Here is a 22412-nt window from a genome sequence, read left to right as displayed (position 1 = left end):
AGCCATCTTCAGTCAAGACGATGACAATTATGACGGTGGACTCATCTTACAAGTTGTCATCGGTGCATGACAGCTTGCTTTTAGGAAATGAGCTCTTCCATTCAAGATGGTAAACAGATAGGAAGGAGAGGAAGGATAATTAACATTGCACGTTCCTCCTAATCCTAACAGAGCAGAGCTCTGTTGGCCGAAAGGAGTAGGCACAGTTCAGGTTTCTGGTTTTGTTGAGCTCTTTCTTAAAGAGGTCTGTTTCAATCTTCCAAAGAACATTCAGGGGCAAATGTAGAAAGCAGAAAGTAGACCAGAGTTAATTATTTGCAACATATTTGCATTATTAAAGAGCATGACTAAGAAAGCAGATGCAGTAGGATGGAACACAGGTCCACATGCATTGGGGTTCAAACTTATTTAAGATGCGAGTAGCTGCAGGCTTCCTTGGTTTATGCTAGTTGAAGAAAAGAAGGAATGCTTAAGGGTTTTTTTTATGCATCGTTGTGAATTTTCAGCCAAACAGGTTTTTCTTTTCTTTAAGCGGCCACCAGGTGCCATCGTACAGTATGTGCCCAGACCCCTGCGTAGAACACATTCCTTCATCCAGGCAGGTTCGGTTACGTGCAGTGGGAAGCACCAGAGGGCAGGCTGCATAGAAAGGATAAGTGAAATCACACAGCACCGCATGACGGGATGTTTACAAGGTTTTCAGAGGCGACAGGGAGCTGGGGAGCAGTTCAGGGCTAAAGCGGAGCAAACATTGACAGCCAGAAATGAACTAAGATGAAAACCAAAGTGATGAAAGAGGTTTGGTCTCATCAGCAGGCAGCTAAAGAGAGCAGAGCTCGACGGAGGCCTTGAACCTCCAGCTTGAGATTTCTGTGAAGAATAAAGCTGGGTTTGTTATTTCTAAGATTATGTACTGGGGTTTTTTCTTGGCATCAATAATATATAACTGGTAGTAACTGACAGGGAACATGGGGGATAAAGCACTAACATGAGACAGAGCAGATGAGAAAAGGAGCCTCAGATGCTTTCAGAGTCCTTTCGATATGATTCAACAAATGGAAACCATTAAAAGAAATGTTTCAGGATACATGGAAAGAACACACTCAGTCATGTTTCCTTCACTTCAGATGATTAAGTTGATTTAATTTAATTTCTTTGAGACCCACCCCCTCCTCTTACTGACTCTTGGCGTTAATGTTGAATGATTTAAGTAATAAGGATTTGCTTTGGTGCAATGGTGTAAACGGATTTATGTCTCCACCATTGACTGTATAATATATATATTTTAATTATTTTTAGTTATGTGCCATACATTTTCAGTTCTTCAAGCTAAAATATGTAAGTGAACCACATAAACAAAGTGATTTTGATGGTTTAGGTGAGTTTAAATTGACTGTTTTATTGACTGGTTGAATGATAGTTCTTGAATATTAGTTTTATTTAAGGTTTTAATGGTTTTAGTGCATTATAACTAATAATTCAGTTAGTAAGAAAACTGACTCACTTAGTTGTCTAGCTCCAGTTTCCCCTAAAAAAAAAAAGGAGAATTTTGATTCTACTCAGCTGCTTGTCAAAGAAGTCCCGGTGAGAAGTAAAGGACACATTTTCAAGTATATATTTATTTATATCTTATTACGATATTTTTTCCGTGTTTTTTAAAATCCAGTGCACAAAATCACAACAAACATGATCATATGAGCGATTTCTTTTGATTCGTTGATGGTTGGTGACAGTCATCAATAAGTGCGTCCTGTGATTTCTGTAAAAATCCAGTTAACATGCATTTTCTTAAAGCTACCAGCAGAGGTCAGTGCTTCTCTGACTGTGTCACTGAGCTAAGTCTTTTGAGAGTATATTTATGGTGTTTCCTTTAAGGACACTGAACACAGAAGCTTCCTATTTTCTCCTTCGCCAGCCATGCAGCTGCTGGTATAAAGATACTGCTTACACTGAGAGAAGAGGAGCAATTTACAACCTCGGCTCCTCGAATGTCTTAAAAAGCTGGTCTTAAAGGTCATCTGAAAAAAAAACGTCTGTACTTTCTATTGAAGTGTTTAAACTATAGCCAAGCCTCTTGGCTAATGAGTTGCAATCAGTGAACAGTGAAGTGCGCACATGGATGACGGGATCGATATCTTAAATACTTTGCAAGTCCAGTTGGGATTCTTTAGCGTTAATGAAACATTTTTAATCTGGATTTTACAATTTGCTGCACACCACAGTCACTTTTATAGACACTTAAGTTGTGCAGCAGTTTTCTCACATATTGTAACATGATAATACATCTGAATATTAATATAAGACGCCATTAAGCATCATGAGCAAAACATGATGCAAAATGAGACCACATTAGATTAGACTCTCTTCCCAATTATTCATAATAGCTTCATAGCTGTTCACTTTACAAGGATCCGGTTTTCAGTACAGACAGTATGTGAAAGAAATCTAAAATTAACAGCAGCTCTCAGTAGAAATTCTGCGGAGGACTCAATATTATAAGTTCCCTGTTTGTTGTTAAACAGCAGGACTATAACTAGTTAGTATTTCCACCCTTGATGTTCTTTGACTGATAGAAACGAGGGCACAGGGCAGCTCCTCTTCAAAGCTAATTAACGTCCCACATTGAATAGGAATGGGTGGTGAACACAATCCATAAAGCTACAAAACTGTAATGGCTCTTTAAGGAGCTGGCATTTGGCTGTTTGTGTGTACGCTTGAGTGTGTGTGTGTGTCTCTGGCTTTATGACTGTTGTCTGATCAGATGTATCTCTTGCTCCCACCGGAGCCCTGAAAAAGAGCAGATGTAGACCTGTGTGTGTGTGTGCACTCGTGTTTGTGTGATATTTCGCAGAACCAGATCTCTCGGCCCTGCAGCTCATTTCCTTATTGTGTCTGTGTGGGTGTGCTGATGGTTATGCTGCGTGGTGTATTTTTTATTTATTTTTACAAACAAGTATTTTCATGCATGTGCGTTCTTGAATGCTTGTTAATGTGTTTTTTGTGCGTATAATTTAGAGGCTTTATGTTCTTTGCTGCTGCTTCCTTTTTTTGGGGGGGGGGGGTGGGGGGGGCTTTGTCTCAGTTGATTTTCTGTTTGTTATGTAACCTAAACCTCAGCAGCAGCCCCTTCATGACGTTCATGAGTGTGTGAGACCTCCAGGGCAATTTTGCCCACTGTGGCTGAATGCTTGAGCCATCCACAAACATGTGTGGCAGAGTGTGTGCGCACTCGAGTATGTCTTTGTGCATCTACTGTATATGTGTGACTGACCTCTTTGATGTTCCCCATCCCTCCAGACAAAAAGTCAATTGGCTCAAAGAGTACTATACTGTAAGTGTGCGTGTGTGCGTGTGTGTGTGTGTGCGTTTGTGCCTTCGGGCGAGTGCTCTGCTGCTTATGGTTTCCGAGGCATGTTTTCTTTTTGTGTGTATTTCTGTGCACTGCGCTTTTCTTCAACTGTAAATTCACTAGAATTAGATTTAAAATATGAACACACACACACACACGCAATAACAAATGAATTATAATAGTAAAACCCTCCTCCCGCTCCTCCTCTCAGCTTCGTGTGTACGGCTCCTCTTCTCCGCTGCCACACAGGCGTGTTTTATTACTCACATTCATCACAACACCACACTCACACACTCGCGCGCCGTGTGCTCTATATCAACTTTATTTTTCCTCTCTATTAGCTGCTTACTCCCTTCATCTCTGCCTCCTTCACTCCTGCCTCTGGAGAACAGAGCAGAACAAGGTCGAACGCAGACGAGAGCACACACGGAGGAGAGCAAAGAGCTGCATCAGCTGAAGATAAAGAGGAGCGAACTTTCCCTCCTGCTTCTGTGACACTTAAATGCTCCTTTCTGGGTTCGCCTGTGACGCCGTTGCTGTCCGCACCACGCTCAGGACTACTTCTCATGCAGCTTAAGCAACTTAAACACACATTTGTTTTACCACAAAAAGCAACGTACACTACATGAAGCTGAATTACAAAGGCTTACATACCTTTAGTGAGAGTCCCGGTGATGAGTTTGTGCAGGGACAAGGCAAACTTGACAAGTCCCTGTTTGCAGCGCTTGGCGCAGCCCGTCATCCTGACAGTGACCCGGGGCACAGCAGGCTGAGCGGGGCCAGGGCAGGACGGGGGTCTCTGGGTCCAGGTCTGCGCCACCGGCAGCTGTAGCAACGCTCTCGGACCGAAGCGACAACCGCTACAACTTCTTCTGGCGCCGCGCATGAAATGAATCCAGCGCCAGTGAAAGGAGCAGAGGAGAGTGCACTCTTCTCACTGCGTCGCCTTTCGCCCTGCCAAGCTGGAGGGGAGAAAAAGAAACGGTGATCTCCCACTGCTTTCCCTGCTCTCCCTCCCCCACTCTTCTTCCGCCTGCTCCATCCCACCTCTGAATGTGTCCAAATTAGTGACTGCTTGAGAGTGAGATGTGCGAAAGAGAGAGAGAGAGAGAGAGAGAGAGAGAGAGTGAAAGAGAGAGAGAGAGAGAGAAAGAGAGAGGGGTTGGGGGTGGAGAGAGAGAGAGTGAGAGTGAGAATGTGTTAAAGAAGTAAAGTTATTCCAAGTAAGGCAGTTACAGACGGTTGGAGGCACTCTTACAATCACAGTTTCCATAATAAGACGATAATGAAACTTGCTTTCAGTCAGCAGTCAGTCAGCCTGTAGGACTGCAGTAATGAAGCATTCTCTCAAACTCTTCTTGGCTCTTTCTCTTCTTCTTGTTTTGCTTTTTTCTTTCCCTTTCCTGCTGCTTATCAAATTCAACCCCCCTCCTCTCTCTTCTAAGTGGTGAAGCAGTAATCCACTTTCAGCACCAGTGACAATGGACAGCTCCCCACAATGCAGCGCAAACACACTGAGCTCGTCCTGCTCCGCTGTACAGGCAAACACACACACACACACACACACACACACACACACACACACACACACTTCCACAACCCTTTAAACATGTGAAGCCAGTTTGCAATAGTCAAGTACTAAATGAGCTGCAATAATGTAATACTCTGTGTTAGTGATAGTCTCACTATAGTCAGTGATTTTAAACACAAAAGCAACGGATATGATGAAAACAGTCATATTGGGAGCTACCATGTTTTTCCTCAATTTTTTTTTTTTTTGACAAATTATTTTGTATAAGTCAGCGGCTGTTTATTTTATTTGATTTTTTCTATTTGATTTGACATGCAATTATTATTTTGCAACTAAACAACTATAATAAAGATCAGTACACTTTTCTTAGGTCAAAGAGTTAAAAGGATTAAACCATATAACTTTTAAACGTGACTGGATGCCTGCAAAATAAAATTAAATAAATAAGAAATGCAAAAAAAATGTTAATAATCAGAGGCATAGAAACAATGAATGAGAGAGATATTTGTATGTTTAATGAGATATACACAGATCAGGCGTAACATTATGACCACCTTCCTAATATTCCTTCTGAGGGTCTCCTGTGGCGTCTGGCAACACAATGTTGTTGGTGGGAGTCTTTGGGTCCTATGGGTTCAGGGGAGGCTCAGATTCAAGCTTGTTCCAGTGCATCCCACTGATATTTAATCAGTTTGGGATCTAGTGAATTTGGAGGCCAGGTCAACACCTTTTCATAGCAATGAGTGGGCTGGGGGTGTCTGGTCTGGTCTGGTCTGATCTAGGTGGGTGGCACATGTCTAAGAAAAAAACATCCACATGAATTCCAGGTTCAAAAGTTCCCCAGCAGAACATTGAATTGTTACAAGATGATCAATGTTATTTATTTATTCCGTCTATGGTTTTAATGTTATGAAATGTTAACTTTGCAGCTGGACATAGCTGGATTAGTATTACTGATGCACAAGCAAGCAAGTTTAAACAGTCAAATCAAAATAACGATTAGCTCCAGCTCGAAGGTGAATCTAGTCTAACTAAACTGTAAACTCTTATTCTGAAATGTGAGAGTCTCCAAATTGCAGTAAAATACTAAAACGCAAGACCCTTTAGTTGTATTGGCTCATTTGACCCCAATCTCAAATTATCAATACAGCAGCAGTCACATCGAGAAGCTGTCAATCCACCAGTCCACATGTGTTTGACGGATCACTTGCTTTTGACCTTTTTTTTTTTTTTAGGTCCCTGGTTCGTCGTCACCAGTCTTTACATCGCGCCATCATCCTCATCATCATCTGAAACTGGCACACAACTCAAGAGAGATGACGGGGCTATAACAGAGAAGAAAAGAAGAGCACATGAGAGAGGAGGAACGAGAAAGGATGCTGGGAGATAATCTTATAATGTCTTTCTGGGCTATATTTAGTCCTGAATCATGTATGGCTACTGGACCAGTGGCTGGAATGCAAAATACTGAAAAAAACAGCAGGAATGGGAAGGTTAAGGGAAAAAAAAGAAAAACGAAGAAATGAATTAAAATAGACACTATAGGGGAAACAGAGAGAGAGGCAGGAGCAAGCAATGAAACAATAAAAATGCAAACAAAAGGCGTAAAAAAAAAAACAGAAGAAACAGAGAGAATTGATGAAGGAGGGTAGGAATGAGCTGGGGAGTTTGCCAAGAAATAGAGGCGGGAGGTGTTAGCTGGAGGTGGGATGTAAAACTCAATGTCCCATAAAATCTCATGACTGTTTGCCATCAAAGTGAAAGTCCCTCCTTGGAGTGGGATCAATACTTAATTTTTTTTTTCCTTCCGCCACATCTGAATGGTTCGGTTCACTCTTGCCGAAAGCAGCGACTAACATGAAAGTGAAAAGAAAGAAAAGCAAGAAAGGAACGGGAGGAAATAAAAGCGAGTGGAATAGCTGAGCGGAGGGAAAAGAAGGGGGAGGATTGTCTTCTCAGGCACCACCAGTGTTTTGGCTATTAAGCATGAAGGAGATTACTGCGTGGGGGAATTTGCATAAACATGCTTCTCTATTACCACCCCCATTGTTCATGATTAATGAGATTACAGTTGCCTTTGCGCATAGATTCAAGGATGTAATAGAAGCTAATTGCTTGTCTCTTCCCAAATTAGAAGTTGCCTTGTTTGATGTTTGTTTCAATGTGAATTTGCTCAAAGTGATACAGCTCGGTTTTCTCTTACTGCTGGGATAAAGAGCGGGTGTGATGTGTGCTGTGGATGATAAAGACGTGGGGAATAACTGAAAGACAACCAGAGTGGAGGAGAGGATAAACGGAACTACCTGGAAGAGATTGGGTGTCACGACGCACAACACCAATAAAGCACTTCAAAATGAACCGCAGAGGCAGCAAACTGGCTAAAATATGCTAAAAGACGAGGGAGTTGGCTAGCAATAGAGAGATTATTTGAGAAAATGGAAATCGCACGCAAGAGACGGAGAAGAAACAGAGAGATTAAGGTGCATAAAGAAACTGTAAAGAAGAAAACTGAGAAAGGAGAACCGAGGATGGCCATAAGAATGCAAATGACATAAAAGCTGGGTGAAGAAGAAGAAGAAGAAGAAGAAGAGGAGATGAGTGGAAAAGAGAATAGGGGACGGTGAGCGAGAGAAAGGCGCATCAGGGGGTGGAGGTGGAGACAGGCAGAAAAATACGAGCGAGACCAAGAGAGGAGATTGCTTTGAACGCTGTAGATCTGTCAGAATTGAATCAGAGGCGGCCAGCTGTAAGCTCTGATAGTGCTTTGCCTCTAAATATAACGGGCTCCGAGATGGACTGATAGGGCCACAACAACACACACAAAGGGGGTGAGAACGACTGCCGCTTCGCAAAGAGAGATGCGATGCGAAATGCCACATTTATACTCGCACAAAAAGAATCACCGCTCACCAGCTGGTAATTTTCCTCCGATGACAGATTTAGTATATATTAGCGTGTTTGCATAATATGACCACATCCATGCAAGTTCAAACGCTATAGCGACACACACACACACAGACACCCGCAGTCGGGATGATATCCCAGCCACAGTGCAAAACACAATGAAACACAAACAACCTCCCAGCATCAAGACCCATCTGCCCAGACGCAGCAGCAGGAGAAACCCACTTATAGAGTCACATCTCTGGGTGTGAGCAGCAAGCGTTGCCCTGGAGGTCTGGAAGTCGACTCCAAACCGCTACCCCACTCAGGCTCCGGCCTCTCAAAGTGTCAGCGGCAGTGATGGAGTGACAACGTCCCCTCTAGGTGAAATTAGAGCCTCAACAACACCACCACCACCAACACCCTCTCCTCTTTCACGTCTGCCGCTCTTTTTCCAGCAAACCCCCCTCCCAAGACACCCTGTTGACGGCAACTGTCTGTCTGCATCGCTGCACATGCACATTTGCGGGGTTTATACGCGCACGCACGTTTCCAAGATGGAGACATCCCCCGCAGAGCTACGCTCTCACACACACACACATACAAACACACACACACGACCGGAGAAGCAGCTCCAGAAGTGTCTTTAAGCGTCACAACAGAATATTCCTGCAGGAAGCTTGAGCCCAGCTGTTGCTGTTATTGACGCCTCCGTGACAAGTCATGCACGCGCACACTTTCATCTCCAGCTCCTGTTTTCCCTCCTTCCATCTCATCCTTCTCTTCCATCGCTCTCCATCTTTTTAACTCCCATGTTGGAGGAGTCAGAGCGGAGCCTGGCATCATTAGCATCCAGCATGGACAAGAAATTAACTCAGGGGTTATTAACTCGTGTAAACAAGGCACTAAACACACACCACTGTACTGAGCGTGTGCATCATGTATGACGGAGTGTGTGTTAATAATGAAGGCGCAGCTCCCTGGGGAGGGTACGGGGAGTCCTGTGGGTCCAGCTGAGCTTCTTCAGGCTGATTTAGGGGCAAACTGCATAAAAGCATCTGCACTGCACGCTTTATTAAAGCTTCGTTAGTTATTGCGCTGCAGGACTTTACCACCACTTGGGTAGAAGATGAATCTATAACCAAACACCTGTGAGGCAGGTAACTTATCCAGCATGCAACAAAAGTGCAACTATTCTTCTTATTCATAATTATAGGATTCATATCTGCATACATGGATACTAAACACACACTGTACACACATGGGCCACGTCTGGGAATGAATGAATTAAAAAGGGGGGGGGGGGTACAACAGTTTGATAAAACAAACTGTTACAGCTCAATAAAGAAAGGTTGAGGATTACGACAATTGTCAGCTCTCAAAATTCCGTGGTTTGTAAGATTGTGGTTCTACAACTCCCTTTGAAATAATTGTACTCCCCAACATTTCACAGATGACTAATGCACCTTTTGCTCAGCGATTACGGTTTATTGCGAAGCGGCTGGTCGCACAAAGCACACACATTAAGGTCTCTAAGTTTTATAATCAACTGGAAATGAGACTTCCACAGCACTATTGTGTCAATTGAAATGGTTCAAGGACTTTTAAAATAAAGCAAAATCCTGCTTTAATCAAGATATTAACACAGACAGATTTAAATATATATTTATATTCTCTGCATTGTGATCACTTGTTTCCAATCCTAAGCAGTCTATTTAAGATTGGAACTGTTTGCATTCACGTTCCCAACATTATAAAAAGTACGTCCATCTCCACACTAAAACGACACTTAAACATTAATGAATCAGTGATGACACTACATTGTGTTGTGTTCAGTAGTTTTGCTAATAATACGTCTGCATTTACTTTGAGGAAGGATTTGAATGCAGGTCTTGTAGTTGTATGATGACTTTATATCGCTTTGACAAATACAGTTACCTGTACACGCGCAAGCGCGCGCGCGCGCACACACACACACACACACACGTTAGGCCCAGTCTAGGGGTTTGGGACGTATATCTTCCCCAAAGTCATAAGTAGCCACAAGGACAAAGTGTATCAAAAGCGAACAAAAAGTATTTATTTACAACGCAACTTCCCAGTGAACTAAGACCAAAATAAGGAACGATATGATTCTAACTGAAAAACAACCAAAACCTGATGGAGGAAGAAACAAAACTCTTACCTGCCTCAACATATCAAAAAAACGGGAGAAAACTGGTTAATAAAATGTCACTTCACTCCTACTGCTCTTAAATCACAGATCAAATCCAAACGAAACAACCACGCAACAAACGTGGTGGCCAGTTGATGAGGAGCTCACAAATAAACCCCTCCTGGATGATTATCCAATCTGGGGGAAACACCAGCCAATCATCTGCGGGTACAGCACACACCTATATGCATGAAACGATTTAAAAAATAAATAAATAAATAAATAAATAATAGAGAACACACACTCCTACCTGAAAAATACGTATAACAGTCATAACTCTCCTCTACCGTACTTTCTGCTGAGTAGAAGCAATGAAGTCCTCAGAGCAGCTCGCAAAGCTGCCGAGCACAGCACATGATTATTAAGCTCCTTTTTGTTGCTGATGCTTCTTCTTCTTCTTCTTCTTCTTCTACTTCAGTTTTTGGTGGTGTGCCTAGTTGGCACCAAAGGAGGAAGAAGTCACTATAAACCAACTTGAGCAGGTCACTATATCATAATCCTCTCCATGTGATCTCTGGTGAAAGCATCTGTATACACACACTGCACCACCCACAAACTCAACCAGACCAAGTGACTGCCACCTAGTGTTCATTAATTGGAAGTTTTTAAACTGAATAGAAAAAGTAAAATGTTTATGAAAGGGTTTGGGTGGAGGGAGAGATTAAAACTCAATTAGTTGCAAAATTGATTTTTTTAAATAATCAAGCAGATTTCTTGGTTTCTTGGCAAGGAGGAAATAATTGTTGTTGTAGATAATGTTTTCATGTTTTATCATATCACATCACACAAAGACAAACACCAGCTTGACAGGTAATATTATATAAACATTTATTTTCTGTACAGCTCAATCAATGGGAAATAAATATTATAAATTACTGTTAAAAAAATACCTTTGCTGCACCATGATCACTCCACGCCCATACACATGTAAGTAACAAAAGAACAGTGCGCTGTGAGCATTTATAAAACTAAAGAGAAACTAGAACAAAAGAATGTGAGCGTGCAACCGTGACATCGATCAGGTATGAAAAATACATACAGTGTATTGGCATATTTTTATAATATTCCCTACAAAAAATATCAGTGATAATCTCTTATTTTTTATTTTATGTGACCTTTTAGATATCAATAATGATTGTGTGCAAACTTAATCAACATCTGGCTTCTGTGTGTAAAGAAATCCCGTAGACCTGTGAGGAGAAGGAAACAGAAAAGTCTTTGGAGTGAATCATCTTTTCACATATTTGGCTTCATGTGTAAAAAGTCAAGTCCTGTGACCTTTGTGTACAGTGCTGTCAACACATTATACAGTATGTGCTGCTGTTTCTCATACAGTTAATGTTCCTTTAGTCCAACAAGTCCAGAGAGGCAGCAGAGAAGCTCTTTGATGAAGCAATACAACACGTGATCTCTCAGAGTTTAACACAGTGGAAAAGTGTGCAGCAGATGTAACGCCAACATTTTCGTGTCTTCTTGGCCAATGCTAGTAAATGTTGGTGTCACAGGTGGATTTTTTACAATGTGATTGGCTTTATAAAACCGTTTTCAGGACAGGTTCCTTTGGCAGCTACTCTGGTTTTTCTCTCTTTTCCGTCGTTCGTCATAATGTCTTTCACATCCAAGAGGTTCAGAGAGCGAGACTCTGAATCAGAAATGTCTTCCCACACAAGTCGAGCTGCTTTTCACCAGACACAGATCTACCACAGTATTTTTGTATGACATCTTCAGTTAATCATGTTGAGGTTTAAAGTCCGGCCACCGGGCTCTTCGTCGGTTTGTTATGACCACGTGAGATGAGTTTCTTTCTGATTGGCTAGCCTGAGAATCACATGGTGGGTATTTGCGCGTCTCAGCTGAGGTGGAGGTTAGGACGGTCCCTCAGAGAGCTGCAGCTATAGATGGCTGTTCACTGAGGGGACAGCACCTACACACAGGACACACAGGACAAAGAGAAAAATAGATTTGTATATATATAGAGCCGCGTATGACCTCAAACCTTGAAGTGGTAGAAATGTCTGTATGGAAAATTTATATGCACCGGTCTGCCACAACATTAAAACCAGAAGTAAATTACATTGATCATTTTGTGATAATACAATATTCTGCTGGGAAACTTTTGGGCCTGTCATTCATGTGGACGTTACACAGACAAGTACCACCCACCTAAATCAGACCAGGAACCCCCACCCCAAAGCAGCGAACTTACCATTTGAGCTCTGCCCTGACGAGGGAGATTTTCACTGAGAAGTTGCTGTATTTCTACACAAAGACACAGAAATAAAAGTAAACTCCTTTTGGAATAGTAACATGTTAACTGGAGGGGGGTTTGGGGCTAATAACACTACACGTACCTGCCATCCAAGTCAGTACGTGGGTTGTTGTAATCAGGACACTGTGAGTGTGTGTTGGTCTCATATGACTGAGGCCCTGTACATGGTGTGGACACTATTTGAATTGAGACCATTAGATCCCAGTGTCTGGATGCTGATGTGGACTGGGACACTCAGGTCAACGTTCTCTAGAATACACTGAGAGAGAAGAGAAATAAGGTACACCGTGCATGTACTCGTTTGCTCTATTTATTTTTGCTGTATTTACGCAAGGCTGAAAATGATCTCTGTCATGGAAGCCTGATACCTTGGTGCACGCTGAGCTCATGACAGATTTGTGGAAGTCCCCGTCTACAAACACCTGGAAGAAAGAAAACGCATGACTTTACAGTGCACAAATGAGCGAATGAAAGGGGAGTCGGGTCTTTGTTTACGCCTACCCTGTAGCCGTACACAAACGTGCCGTTACTGCAGCCCAGCTCATCAAGTGGCGGCCGCTCCCAGCCGATCATGAGGCTGCTCTGTCCCACCGTTTTGAGGACCTCAACGCAGCAAACCTCCGCTGGAGCTTCTGGAGGAGATCAAACAAAGAAAGGTCACACTCAATTACCACGTTTTGTTCCTTAGTCATTCATACAGGTCATTAATAAAATACTTCCACAACAAACGGACATAACTGGGCACAGTATATTCAACCTTGCCAACGAAGCCGTGTGATTTATTAAATGTTAGCAGTCATGTACTACGGCTTGTTATGAGTGAAATAAACAGGGAAATGCCAAACTGCCTGAATCCGCACTGCAACATTTTCTAATATGGGAGACAGATACAGAGGGGGGGCGTAATCACATCCCAGCAGTACACAACAAAAAACTAATATTCTACAAGCCTGTATTACAAAACCACGCAGAGAAGCTATGAATAACAAATATTGTTGTGCTGTCAAATAAAAAAGGTCTTTCACCTAATCTTTAAGCAATGGTGTGATCTCAAACACTGAATATATTACACATTACCTGGTTTGGGTCTTGCAGTCTTGGTCTCTTCTAGAGGAGCAGCAGTGGACTTTCTGGCAGATTTGCTGGATCTCTCAGTAGAGCAAGCAGACTGAGAGCGGGATGTAGCTAATGCAAAGCCACGACACATACGGTCAGCACCATCTATTTTAGAAATCATAATGTTTTCAGGGGCAGTTGAGTTTATTGGGGCAGTTGCGTCTGAGGCAGTGGTTCTTGGACTTGTGACGTCAGAGCCAAAGTTTGTGGTCCTTGGAGTTAGAGAAGTAGAAGGTGGATGTGATACCTCAGGGACAGTGGTGATTTTCTTTGTCGGCTTTGGGGATATTGTCATATTGGAGGCACCACCTGGGATGGGTTTGTCTTTGCTGGGTCCTGAAGCGGCAAAAGAAAAGTTTGAAAGCACGGACGTCGTAATTTTTGGTACATCCACTTTGAGGCCGTGGTTAGTAAAGATGCTGGGACTGAATGTTGCATTAGCTGACCGGGCTACAACTGCATTAAAAAGTGTTGTTGACTTATTGTTGGCGGGAGGTTTAGTTGGTTCCACTGGCGTGTGTTTAGCTTGGCTCAAAGAAGTGGCGACCGGCAGAGCGTTGCAATGGGAAATATTGAAACTGAGGTTCTTTGTCAGAGAAGCTGAGTTCTGGTCTGTAGGAGCTGAAAGACACAGGCTCTTTCTTGGCTGCTCTCCTCTTCCTCTGCTCTCATGAGTCTTGGAATATTTTTTTTTTCAGAAATGGAAAGTCATGTTAGTGTTTTGCATAATTCAACATTAAACTGTGTCACCGGATGTTCCTCGTGTACCTGATAGCTGCTCATCAGAGTCTTCTGCAGTTGCTCATGTAGGTTGAGGATCTTCTCAGGGCTACTGAGCCTCCTGCTCACGCCGACACATGCGCTGGAGGAACGAGGGGTGGGACTCAACGAGGATCCATTCAGATTCCTTCTGGCAGAAGGAGACAGCTGTGGTGGGGTTGAGAGAAAAGACTCTTAGACTTTCCTCCTATTTATTTCTAGTTTAGGGTGAAAACAACTCAATTGTAAACTGTGATGCGATGTTAATATTCCTGAGTTTTTATGAGGCGGGACTTTGTTAAATAAAACTATAATTAAACTCTTACTGGATCAAGTCTTTGTATACAACTATTAAAAAAGCTGTGCCGATGACATTTTTATTAAAAAAGGAACTAAGACAATATTTTAAGAGCCACTTTAACTTCAGTTTCAAATGGCAGGAGCAGACTTGTCCAGAGTGTGTCACACTACACAACTTCTTTTATACCTACCTACTCTATCCAGCTGTATAACAACTCATCTTTTTTATAATCTTTGCCTTGTGGATCATTAAAGTCTGTCTAAATATAAGCTCACCTGTGCTGTGTTAGTGATCAGACTCTCCTTCGGCGACGGTGCCACCTGGACACTGCTATGTTCTTGCACTGGTGAGGTTGGCACAGGTGACTTGGTATTTTTCTTTAGCGTTTCTGTCGCAGCAGGCATGACTTCAGTACTGCAATCTTGGAAATTTGTAGATGATTCAGTTGTAACTATAGAAGAGTGTTTTGGTTGTTGTTTGTTTGCAGAGGAGTATACAACCGGGCAGGTGTGATCAGGCATTAACGCACTGGTGTGGCCTTGAAATTTTGAAATGAATTCTGAGTAATCTTTAGTCTTTGTGTAGGTTTCTGGTGTGAATGCTGCAGTGTAGTCCTGCAGAGCAGCATCACTGAGCAGCTGCTCAACTTGCTGTGTGAGCTGGGGGTCCACGCACCCTTGTCTGTGCATGGCCTTCATCAAGTGAACTAACAAGCTGTTCCTCTCCTGACACTTCACCACCAGGCAAGACATCTTGGCCTGCAAGTGGACAAAACACATGTCAGGAAAAAAAAAAAAAAAAAAAACAGTACGAGCAGTTCAACAGAAACTCAGAGAGTAAAGAAACAAAATCTGTTCAGATTCCTCACCTTCAGAGGAGCTATGTCCAAATCTGTCTGGCTTTTTCTTTTAAGGAGTGCATCATACTACCAACACAAACAATTAAACACATGTAAACAATCACATACATATGACGACAAAACAGATCATAAAACAAACTGAAAAATGACGGATGACTGATCGCCCACCTTTGCTCTGATGTCATTGTAACGTGACCTGAGTGAGACAAGAGCAGTGCTCAGATCATCCCCGCTGCCCTGTCCTCTTTTCAGAGCTATATACTCTGAGTTCAGCTCCTCCAGAGCCACGGTCTGTGGGGATTTATAGCACACATCGCATTGACACACACACTGTGGGCTTCTGAATAAAACTATCCCAAACAACACGTTTTTACATTCTTGAACTGCAGTAGATCACGATGCATTTAGTGACTTTTAAAGTAGTGAATTTAAAAACCGAGATATTTTGTCCTGCTTACCTTAGCCCTGAGCTGAGCAGAGAGGACGTTGTACTGCTCCTCTACTCGTGCCTTAAGTGACAGCGCGTCAGTCTTCTCCTTGAGCAGCCCTGTCACTTTGCTCTGCAGCTCCTTCACCTGCAGCAGACACAGCTACTGTTTAGCTCTCGCGGATAAGCTTTGCGTCATAATGTGGCTATGCACCTGGAAAGAAAGCTATTGAAAAACAATACCAAGAACAACGGGGGGTACAAATAATGATGATCTAGACTCCTTTTCTCATTTGCAGTTGAGTGAAATAATCGAACTGAAATGCAGCCTCGTAATATAGCGATGTCCTAATTATTCACTCCCGATCTAATGTTGCTCTTTTTGTAATTACTTACTTGTACTTGTATAGCTACTGAACTGTTGCAAATTACTCTGGTGCAGAGCTTAAACATAAGCTTAAAACATGGCACAGCAGCAAACCTCCCAGAATGTGGAGGACAGATTAAGATTCACTCCTACAATAGATCATAGTCATACTACTGTAAATAATACATCCATTTAATATTTATTTTCACCAGGTGCACTATTTAGACTATGTACTATAGACTCCATTGTTTATCTCTATTTAATTAATGCTAAACTGAAGTCACATTCCTTGCATGTGTGTGCCTACTTGGCCAAATAAAGCTGATTATGATTATTCGCATCACGGAAATGTCTCAACGGTTTCTGAGGAATACACTAAATACCTGGGTGGCGAGGTTGTCATTTTCCATCCTGGTTTCTTCCATCTGACTGCTCGCATCCGTCAGCCTCGCCACCTTTTCAGCCGCGTGCGTTGCCTTTCTTTCTGCCTCATCCCTCCTGGCTTCTGACTGACACAGTTCACTGCGCAACCTCTTGGTCTGAATGCGGACACAAAAATCGGTAAAGCTTTCCACGTTATGTCGTAGTCTTTTAAATGTAAAGTGGAAAGCAAAAGACAGCAAGCTTAATTTGTAGGTAGGGGCAACATTTAATAGGAAATTGCACGGCTATAAATGATACCTCCGCCTCTTCTGCGGCAGCTATAAAAGAGAAATGAAACTCACCTCCGCATGGCACTTTTCCAGCTCCTCTCGTGACCTCTTTAAATCTTCTCCCAAAGCTTCAATCTCCTTCATCAGATCACTTTGCTCCTGTTATCCGTCAAAACCACTTGGTGTAAATACACTGACAGCGCATATAAACCAGCATAATAGACACTGACACACTGTTGATACCTGGATCGAGTTTCCCCAGCGGTTTTTAGTCTGACATCTTTGTGTAGCACAGTCTCCCGCAAGACTTTCAGTCTTCTTTGTCGCACAAGTACTGACATTCAATGGGCTACTCTCTTCTGCTTCAATGGGGAGAGCTTGCAAACTATTTCTATTCTCTCTTAGGCCTTGGACCAAGAGTGTTAGCTGTTTTTCCTCTTCTTTCAAACACCTGATTGAATTTTCAGTTCTTTCTTTTTCTTCCTTCAAACTGCTAAGTGACTGTATCAGCCTGTCACGGCCTTCTTTCGAAGTGTAAGATAATTGTTCCCGGTCACTCTGTTCCTTAAGAGGCTTCAGTGAATTGGTTAGTTTCTCTCTCTCTTGTTTGAAATAAAACACTGTCTGGTTTAACTGCTCGCTCTCTGCCTGTAAAGTCTGCACTGATTGTTTGATTTGATCTCTCTCTTCTTTTTCCCGTGAGAGAGATTCCACCGCTGCTTCTTTATCTCTTTCAAGAGCAGATAAAGACTTAGTCAGATGCTCTTTCTCCTCTTTGAGGCCACTCAATGACACTATAAACTGTTCTCTCTCATCCTTCAGGGCACACACCGCCCTGCTGAGCTGCTCTTTCTCCATTTTAAGGCCAGACAGAGATTGAGCGACGCAGTCTTTTTCCTCCTTCAGTCCCCAGACGGTCCGAGTTAACTGTTGTTTCTCTTCCGTCTGTGTTTTGATTGATAGAGCTACTTCTCTTTGCTGCTCTCTGAGAGAATTTATGCAGACAGTAAGTTCTTCTTGTTCGGCTTTGAGGCTCTGGGCTGAGTTGGTTAACTGGGACACTTGATCTGTCAGTGCACTAACATGGAGAGTACTTTGCTGCATGTTCTTCAGTGAGACTTTCTGATTATTGATTTGACAACCAAACACTGAAGTTGTGGTCAAAGCGTCAATTTCTTGACTGAACATCAGCTGCGCTTCTTCTTTTCCTTCTTCTTCTCCTTTTAGCACACTTGCAACTACACTATCAACAGATTCTTCCAGGTTGTTCTGTAGAAAACTTCTATTTAATGAACACTGCCACTGAACCTGTGACTCCTCTTTCTCCTCTCTACCCTCAGATAACTTTTGTTGCAACTCCATGATGGTATTTAGATCGTCCTCTGTCTTCTTGGTGAGCTCTGAGATCAAACAGCCGTGTTCCTGGTTCTCCTGCTCCAGCCTGACACCATCTTCCTCTAACCTTGAGATATGCTCCTTCAGCTGCGTTTGCTCCTTCGTGATCTCCTCCTCCCTGAGCTCAATGTGAGCCAGCAGCTCCTGGATACGATCTGCCAGTGCGCGGTTTTCCTGATTCAGGGCTTGGACCAGATCATCCTGGGCGAGAATGGTGTCATCTTCGGTGGCGGGTGTTTGGAGAAGATTATCTTCATCGCTGATCTGCACAGGGGTGTATTTTGATTAATAGTATCCTGAATGTAGAGCACAATTTCTTCAGCTTTAAAACATATTTGAGAATACTACAACACCTGTGCCGTACCTTTTCTCTTGTCTGTTGTTCCTCTGCCTGTTTCCTGAGTTGTAACTTTAGTTGAGAATTCTCCTGAACCGTCACCCGCAGCTGTTCCTGTGTGTGCTGCAGGGAAACCTCCAGGCGGTCACGTTGCTCTCGAAGCGTTTGAAGATCTTCCCCTAATCCTAAACTCTTGAACGCGTCCCTCAGGGCGTCCGATTCCTCACTGGGGATTTCCTCCAAGTTTAGGACCCCTTTAGAGCACCAGGTCCCCAGTTTAAACTCATCTAATGACTCTGTAGTTAAGGTAAGTGACTGGAAGTTGGTGAAGTGGCTCAGAGGTTGTTTTATAGATGGAGTTTTAAACTGTGAGCGATCCTCTGTGTTGTATAGTGCGCTCTCTGCTGTAGCCTGGTGGTAAACTGGTGAAACTGCAGGTGGATTTGGCTCTGCACTCCCCTCATCTGAGATTGGCTGCACCTGCACAGAGATCAGAAATAGTAGTTTGACATCATATCAACATGGGATTCATTCTTGTAATATAGTATATAATCCTTATTTATGTTAAATTATGGTGAAATATCAATATTTAGATCAACTTGCATAAGCAGTTACAACAGGGGCAGTGATCATCAACATTCACACTATCTAAATCCTAGCAACAGAGCTTTCTGTTTGATGTTGTAATATACTGACATAAACAAACAAGAAGGAATTAACCCAACTGCAACGCTGGATCAAACACAAGAAGCAGGAGATTATGTATCACAGTAGACAAGTGACTACATTTAAAATAGTAATTTGTGTGAGACTGCTCAGCTGAACAGCAACTTGTCGCTTTACAAACATGCGTAATGTGTAAATAATGCAGTTCACTCATGTACCCTGCTTTTCATCACAGGAGGTAAAAATATTACTCATATGTAGAATATGAGGGTGTAGGTAGTTAAATGTTTCATTAGTCTCAATTTTATAACTACAACTTGAAATTTGAGGACTGTCTAACTCCTGATGTCCCTGCAATTAAAAAGAGGGCTGTTCTTTCCAAAAAATTACATCAATTATTTTGAATAAACTTAAAAGGACATTCATTGATGATTTTAGACTTCTAATTTCTGACTATAGACATCAGAGAGTGCTCCTCCTTTCTGTTTCTCTCTTGATTTCAACGATAAGAATAATAATAGTTATGTCTCACGCACCTTTGCTGCCCTTCCTGCTGTTGACTTTCCCATGGCAGTGCTATATGAGGGAGTGTTATTGGGCCCAGAGCAAACAGCAGGACTACAGCCTGGAGAGATGTTCCCAGGACTTAGACGTGTGGACTCAGGGATCGGCGATGGCTGACTCTGTGTTTGATTAGCTGAATCCCTGAGGGTCTGTTGGAGTCTTTGGTTCTCCTCTCTCAGCTCTTCAACCTCCTCCAACAAGGAGCTTTCAGACAGTTTCAGCTGCTGCACTTGTGCCTTCATCTCATCCACTCTGCAGCCCATGAACAGGTTGTTCTCCTGGGCCTCCTGCAGCTGCTCCATAAGACCCCTCCTCTCAGTCATCCTGCCCTCCTCCCTCTCCAGCAGCACCTTGAGATCCTCCTGCAGGCTGATAATAAAGCTTTGCAGTCTGGCCTCATTTGAGGTGTATTTTGAGTCTCCCTCTATATCTTTCTCTGCTTGTCCGTCATCACCCTCTCTTGTTTCCTTTCTCCCCATTTCCACACTGGACTGCCATTGCTTCCTCCTCTCCTCCTTTTTCTCCTCTTCTCCTTCTCCCTCCCCTCTCAGCGATGGCAGCCTGTCTTGTTCTTCCAAGTTTGTCCGAGTAATTCTCACAGCCCTGATCGTTGTCGTGCCAGTGGCGGCACTCACAGTCATGTCAAGCAGCTGCTTTTCTAAACTGTAGATCCGACTCTGTAGAGTCTGCTCTCTGTCCCGGAACAGGCTGAGCTTATGTTGGAGCTGAGCTTTGAAGTTTTCAAAATACTGGGACTGGCGACTCATCTCCTCCTCTTTGGCCTTCAGCTGCCGCTGACAGCGCTGCAGTCTGTCTCTCCATACTCGCTCCCCACGCTCCTTCTCCTGACTCTGAGGAAGACGAAGGGAAAGACGCCAATCAGACCTCGCTTTACAACATGATAGTTCTTCTTAAGTACACCAGTTTTGTGTTAGTACGAACAAGTTACAATAATGATACTTTAGATGGGGATACATAAAAAAATATTTTCGTCACAGTGGTTACACACACACTATTTACTATAGTGTCCTATAGTTGGAATGAAAGTGACCCGTTTCTTATTTAAAATCACTTTTCCGATTTTAATATTAAAATGTTGATTGCAGTTCATTTGACAGCAGAACACAATTATTTCTGGAATCTTCTGAAGACTTTGTTCGTACAATATCTAAAATAGATACAACCTGTGTGACCCAAGACGTGCGCAAAGCTACAACTTAATTTTTTTTACATCAAGGCCCACTTACCACATTAAGGTCACTTACCATAGTCCTGACCTCCTCCCTGAGCATGTTGAGTCTCTGGTCCAGCCTCTGAGAGTGTAGCATGCTGGGGAGTTTGGAGGAAGAGACGAGCTGATACAGCTGTAGCAGGAGGCTCCTCTCGGACCTCTCCAACTCTCTGATCCTAACACATCAAAACAGGCTCACATTACCTCACCTTTACAGCATTTGCGCGTTTACGTGAAACCAGAGAGTTTAGTTGACTTCCATTGGTGTAAAAGCATCAAAAAACACTGCGTGTCCTACAGTCTTGTCCTCAGCGAGTAATTTTCAGCAGTTGACTCACATGCAAGTGTGTATTGCAGTCCGGTGTGTGTGTGATACGCGATATCACCTTGGCCAAAAGTGAGTATATAGTAGCAGGTGTGTGTGTGTGTGTGGGTGTGTGTCACTGGATCCCCTCTCCCCCAGTCTCTCACCTGTTCCTCAGGTAGCTGTCAGACTGGATGTCTGAACCTGCTTTCTGCTCCAGGACCTCCACTCGGTCACACAGGACCCTAAGATCAAATCGTCCCGTTCCTGTAGAGTCTGTCGCCATGGTAACCGAGCTGCAACCCGGGCCTGCCGTGTCAGACGAGGTCATGTGATCCTCCATTGGACAGCCGGTGCCCATCAAGTGAGTTTTAGCTGCGGCACAAGAACTGGCAACGTTATTCTCGATCCATCCGAAGAGGAAGAACGACGACGCGTTTTCTCTACGTCCATCGCATATGACACAGACGTGTCATATGTGATGGACATCATGAGATAAACACAGAAAAGATACATACACTTAAAATACAGTCATCTATTATTCATCATGTCAACAGCTTGGTAGCAAGTTGGGCACAGATATCTCTCAGGTTACCCCGCCTCCTAAACATACTCTCCCCTCCTGCACCCACGACTGCACGGGACTGAACAACACCTCCCTGACCAAAATCTTAAAGGATGGTTTCAAATGTTTTAAAGTGCCTCCTCTAAGGTCAGCAAATCCTAGCAAGCAACCGTGGCTAACAATTAACTTGTTGAAAATACACAAGTCGATGGATAACCAATCAGCAAATCATTCACTTACAGATTTTGAAACATTTTCTTTGAATCCAAAGAACGTCATAATAAGATACATTAGCTGTACAGAGACGTACAAAACAAAATCCCTTGAGGTAAACTTGAATAATAACCTGATTTTGCGTTTCCACTGATTGCAGCTTGATCCTCGGCGCGCTAAGCTTCCAGTAAGTTCTGCTCCAGCTCTGTGAATTTAGTTGCGCTGTCGTTTCCTTAGAAACGCCACCGACGTTGGACTTTGCCAGAATCCAGTTGGCACCCAGCGTGTTCACCCCCCCTCACTCAGCCCTGCACTTTAACTCTTCTTCCCCTCCCTATAATCGTTTCTTTTCCGTTGTCTTGCTGGGCAGTCCTTCTGCTGAGGCTGTAGCTCTTCTCACTTTCGTAA

General features: G+C 43.1%; 2 protein-coding genes across 5 annotated transcripts in view; both read right to left on the bottom strand.

Moving 5' to 3' along the window:
* LOC125008218 (Kv channel-interacting protein 1-like) overlaps positions 1–10031 on the bottom strand; it is a 43555-nt gene extending 33524 nt beyond the window's left edge. For 2 of the 3 annotated variants that reach the window (XM_047585357.1, XM_047585359.1), the window contains exon 1: positions 4004–4387. In XM_047585357.1, the coding sequence (XP_047441313.1) occupies positions 4004–4235 (232 nt within the window). In that variant the 5' untranslated portion in view covers positions 4236–4387. Of the gene's footprint in view, positions 1–4003; positions 4388–9948 lie in introns of those variants that run through there. The other variant, XM_047585358.1, reaches the window with a different exon arrangement.
* Positions 10032–10789: 758 nt separating this feature from the next.
* Positions 10790–22379, bottom strand: LOC125008076 (golgin subfamily B member 1-like). Of its 2 annotated transcripts, none has more exons than XM_047585116.1 (19): positions 22138–22379; positions 21394–21669; positions 20957–21098; positions 19664–20542; positions 18489–18941; positions 16973–18388; positions 16802–16888; positions 16460–16615; positions 15741–15857; positions 15451–15573; positions 15292–15348; positions 14699–15181; positions 14132–14290; positions 13325–14039; positions 12749–12879; positions 12616–12669; positions 12330–12506; positions 12185–12237; positions 10790–11902 (listed from the first exon to the last, which is right to left on the bottom strand). In XM_047585116.1, exons 2-17 carry the CDS (start codon positions 21585–21587, stop codon positions 12390–12392), a joined length of 5283 nt encoding a protein of 1760 aa, XP_047441072.1. In that variant the 5' UTR covers positions 21588–21669; positions 22138–22379; the 3' UTR covers positions 10790–11902; positions 12185–12237; positions 12330–12389. The 2 variants fall into 2 exon arrangements, with proteins under 2 accessions (XP_047441072.1, XP_047441071.1); XM_047585115.1 differs by having other exon boundaries at positions 21394–21601.
* Positions 22380–22412: the final 33 nt, after the last annotated feature.

This window comes from Mugil cephalus, chromosome 5, assembly GCF_022458985.1.
Source record: "Mugil cephalus isolate CIBA_MC_2020 chromosome 5, CIBA_Mcephalus_1.1, whole genome shotgun sequence".
NCBI lineage: Eukaryota > Metazoa > Chordata > Actinopteri > Mugiliformes > Mugilidae > Mugil > Mugil cephalus.
This window is presented reverse-complemented; position numbering and strand designations above follow the sequence as displayed.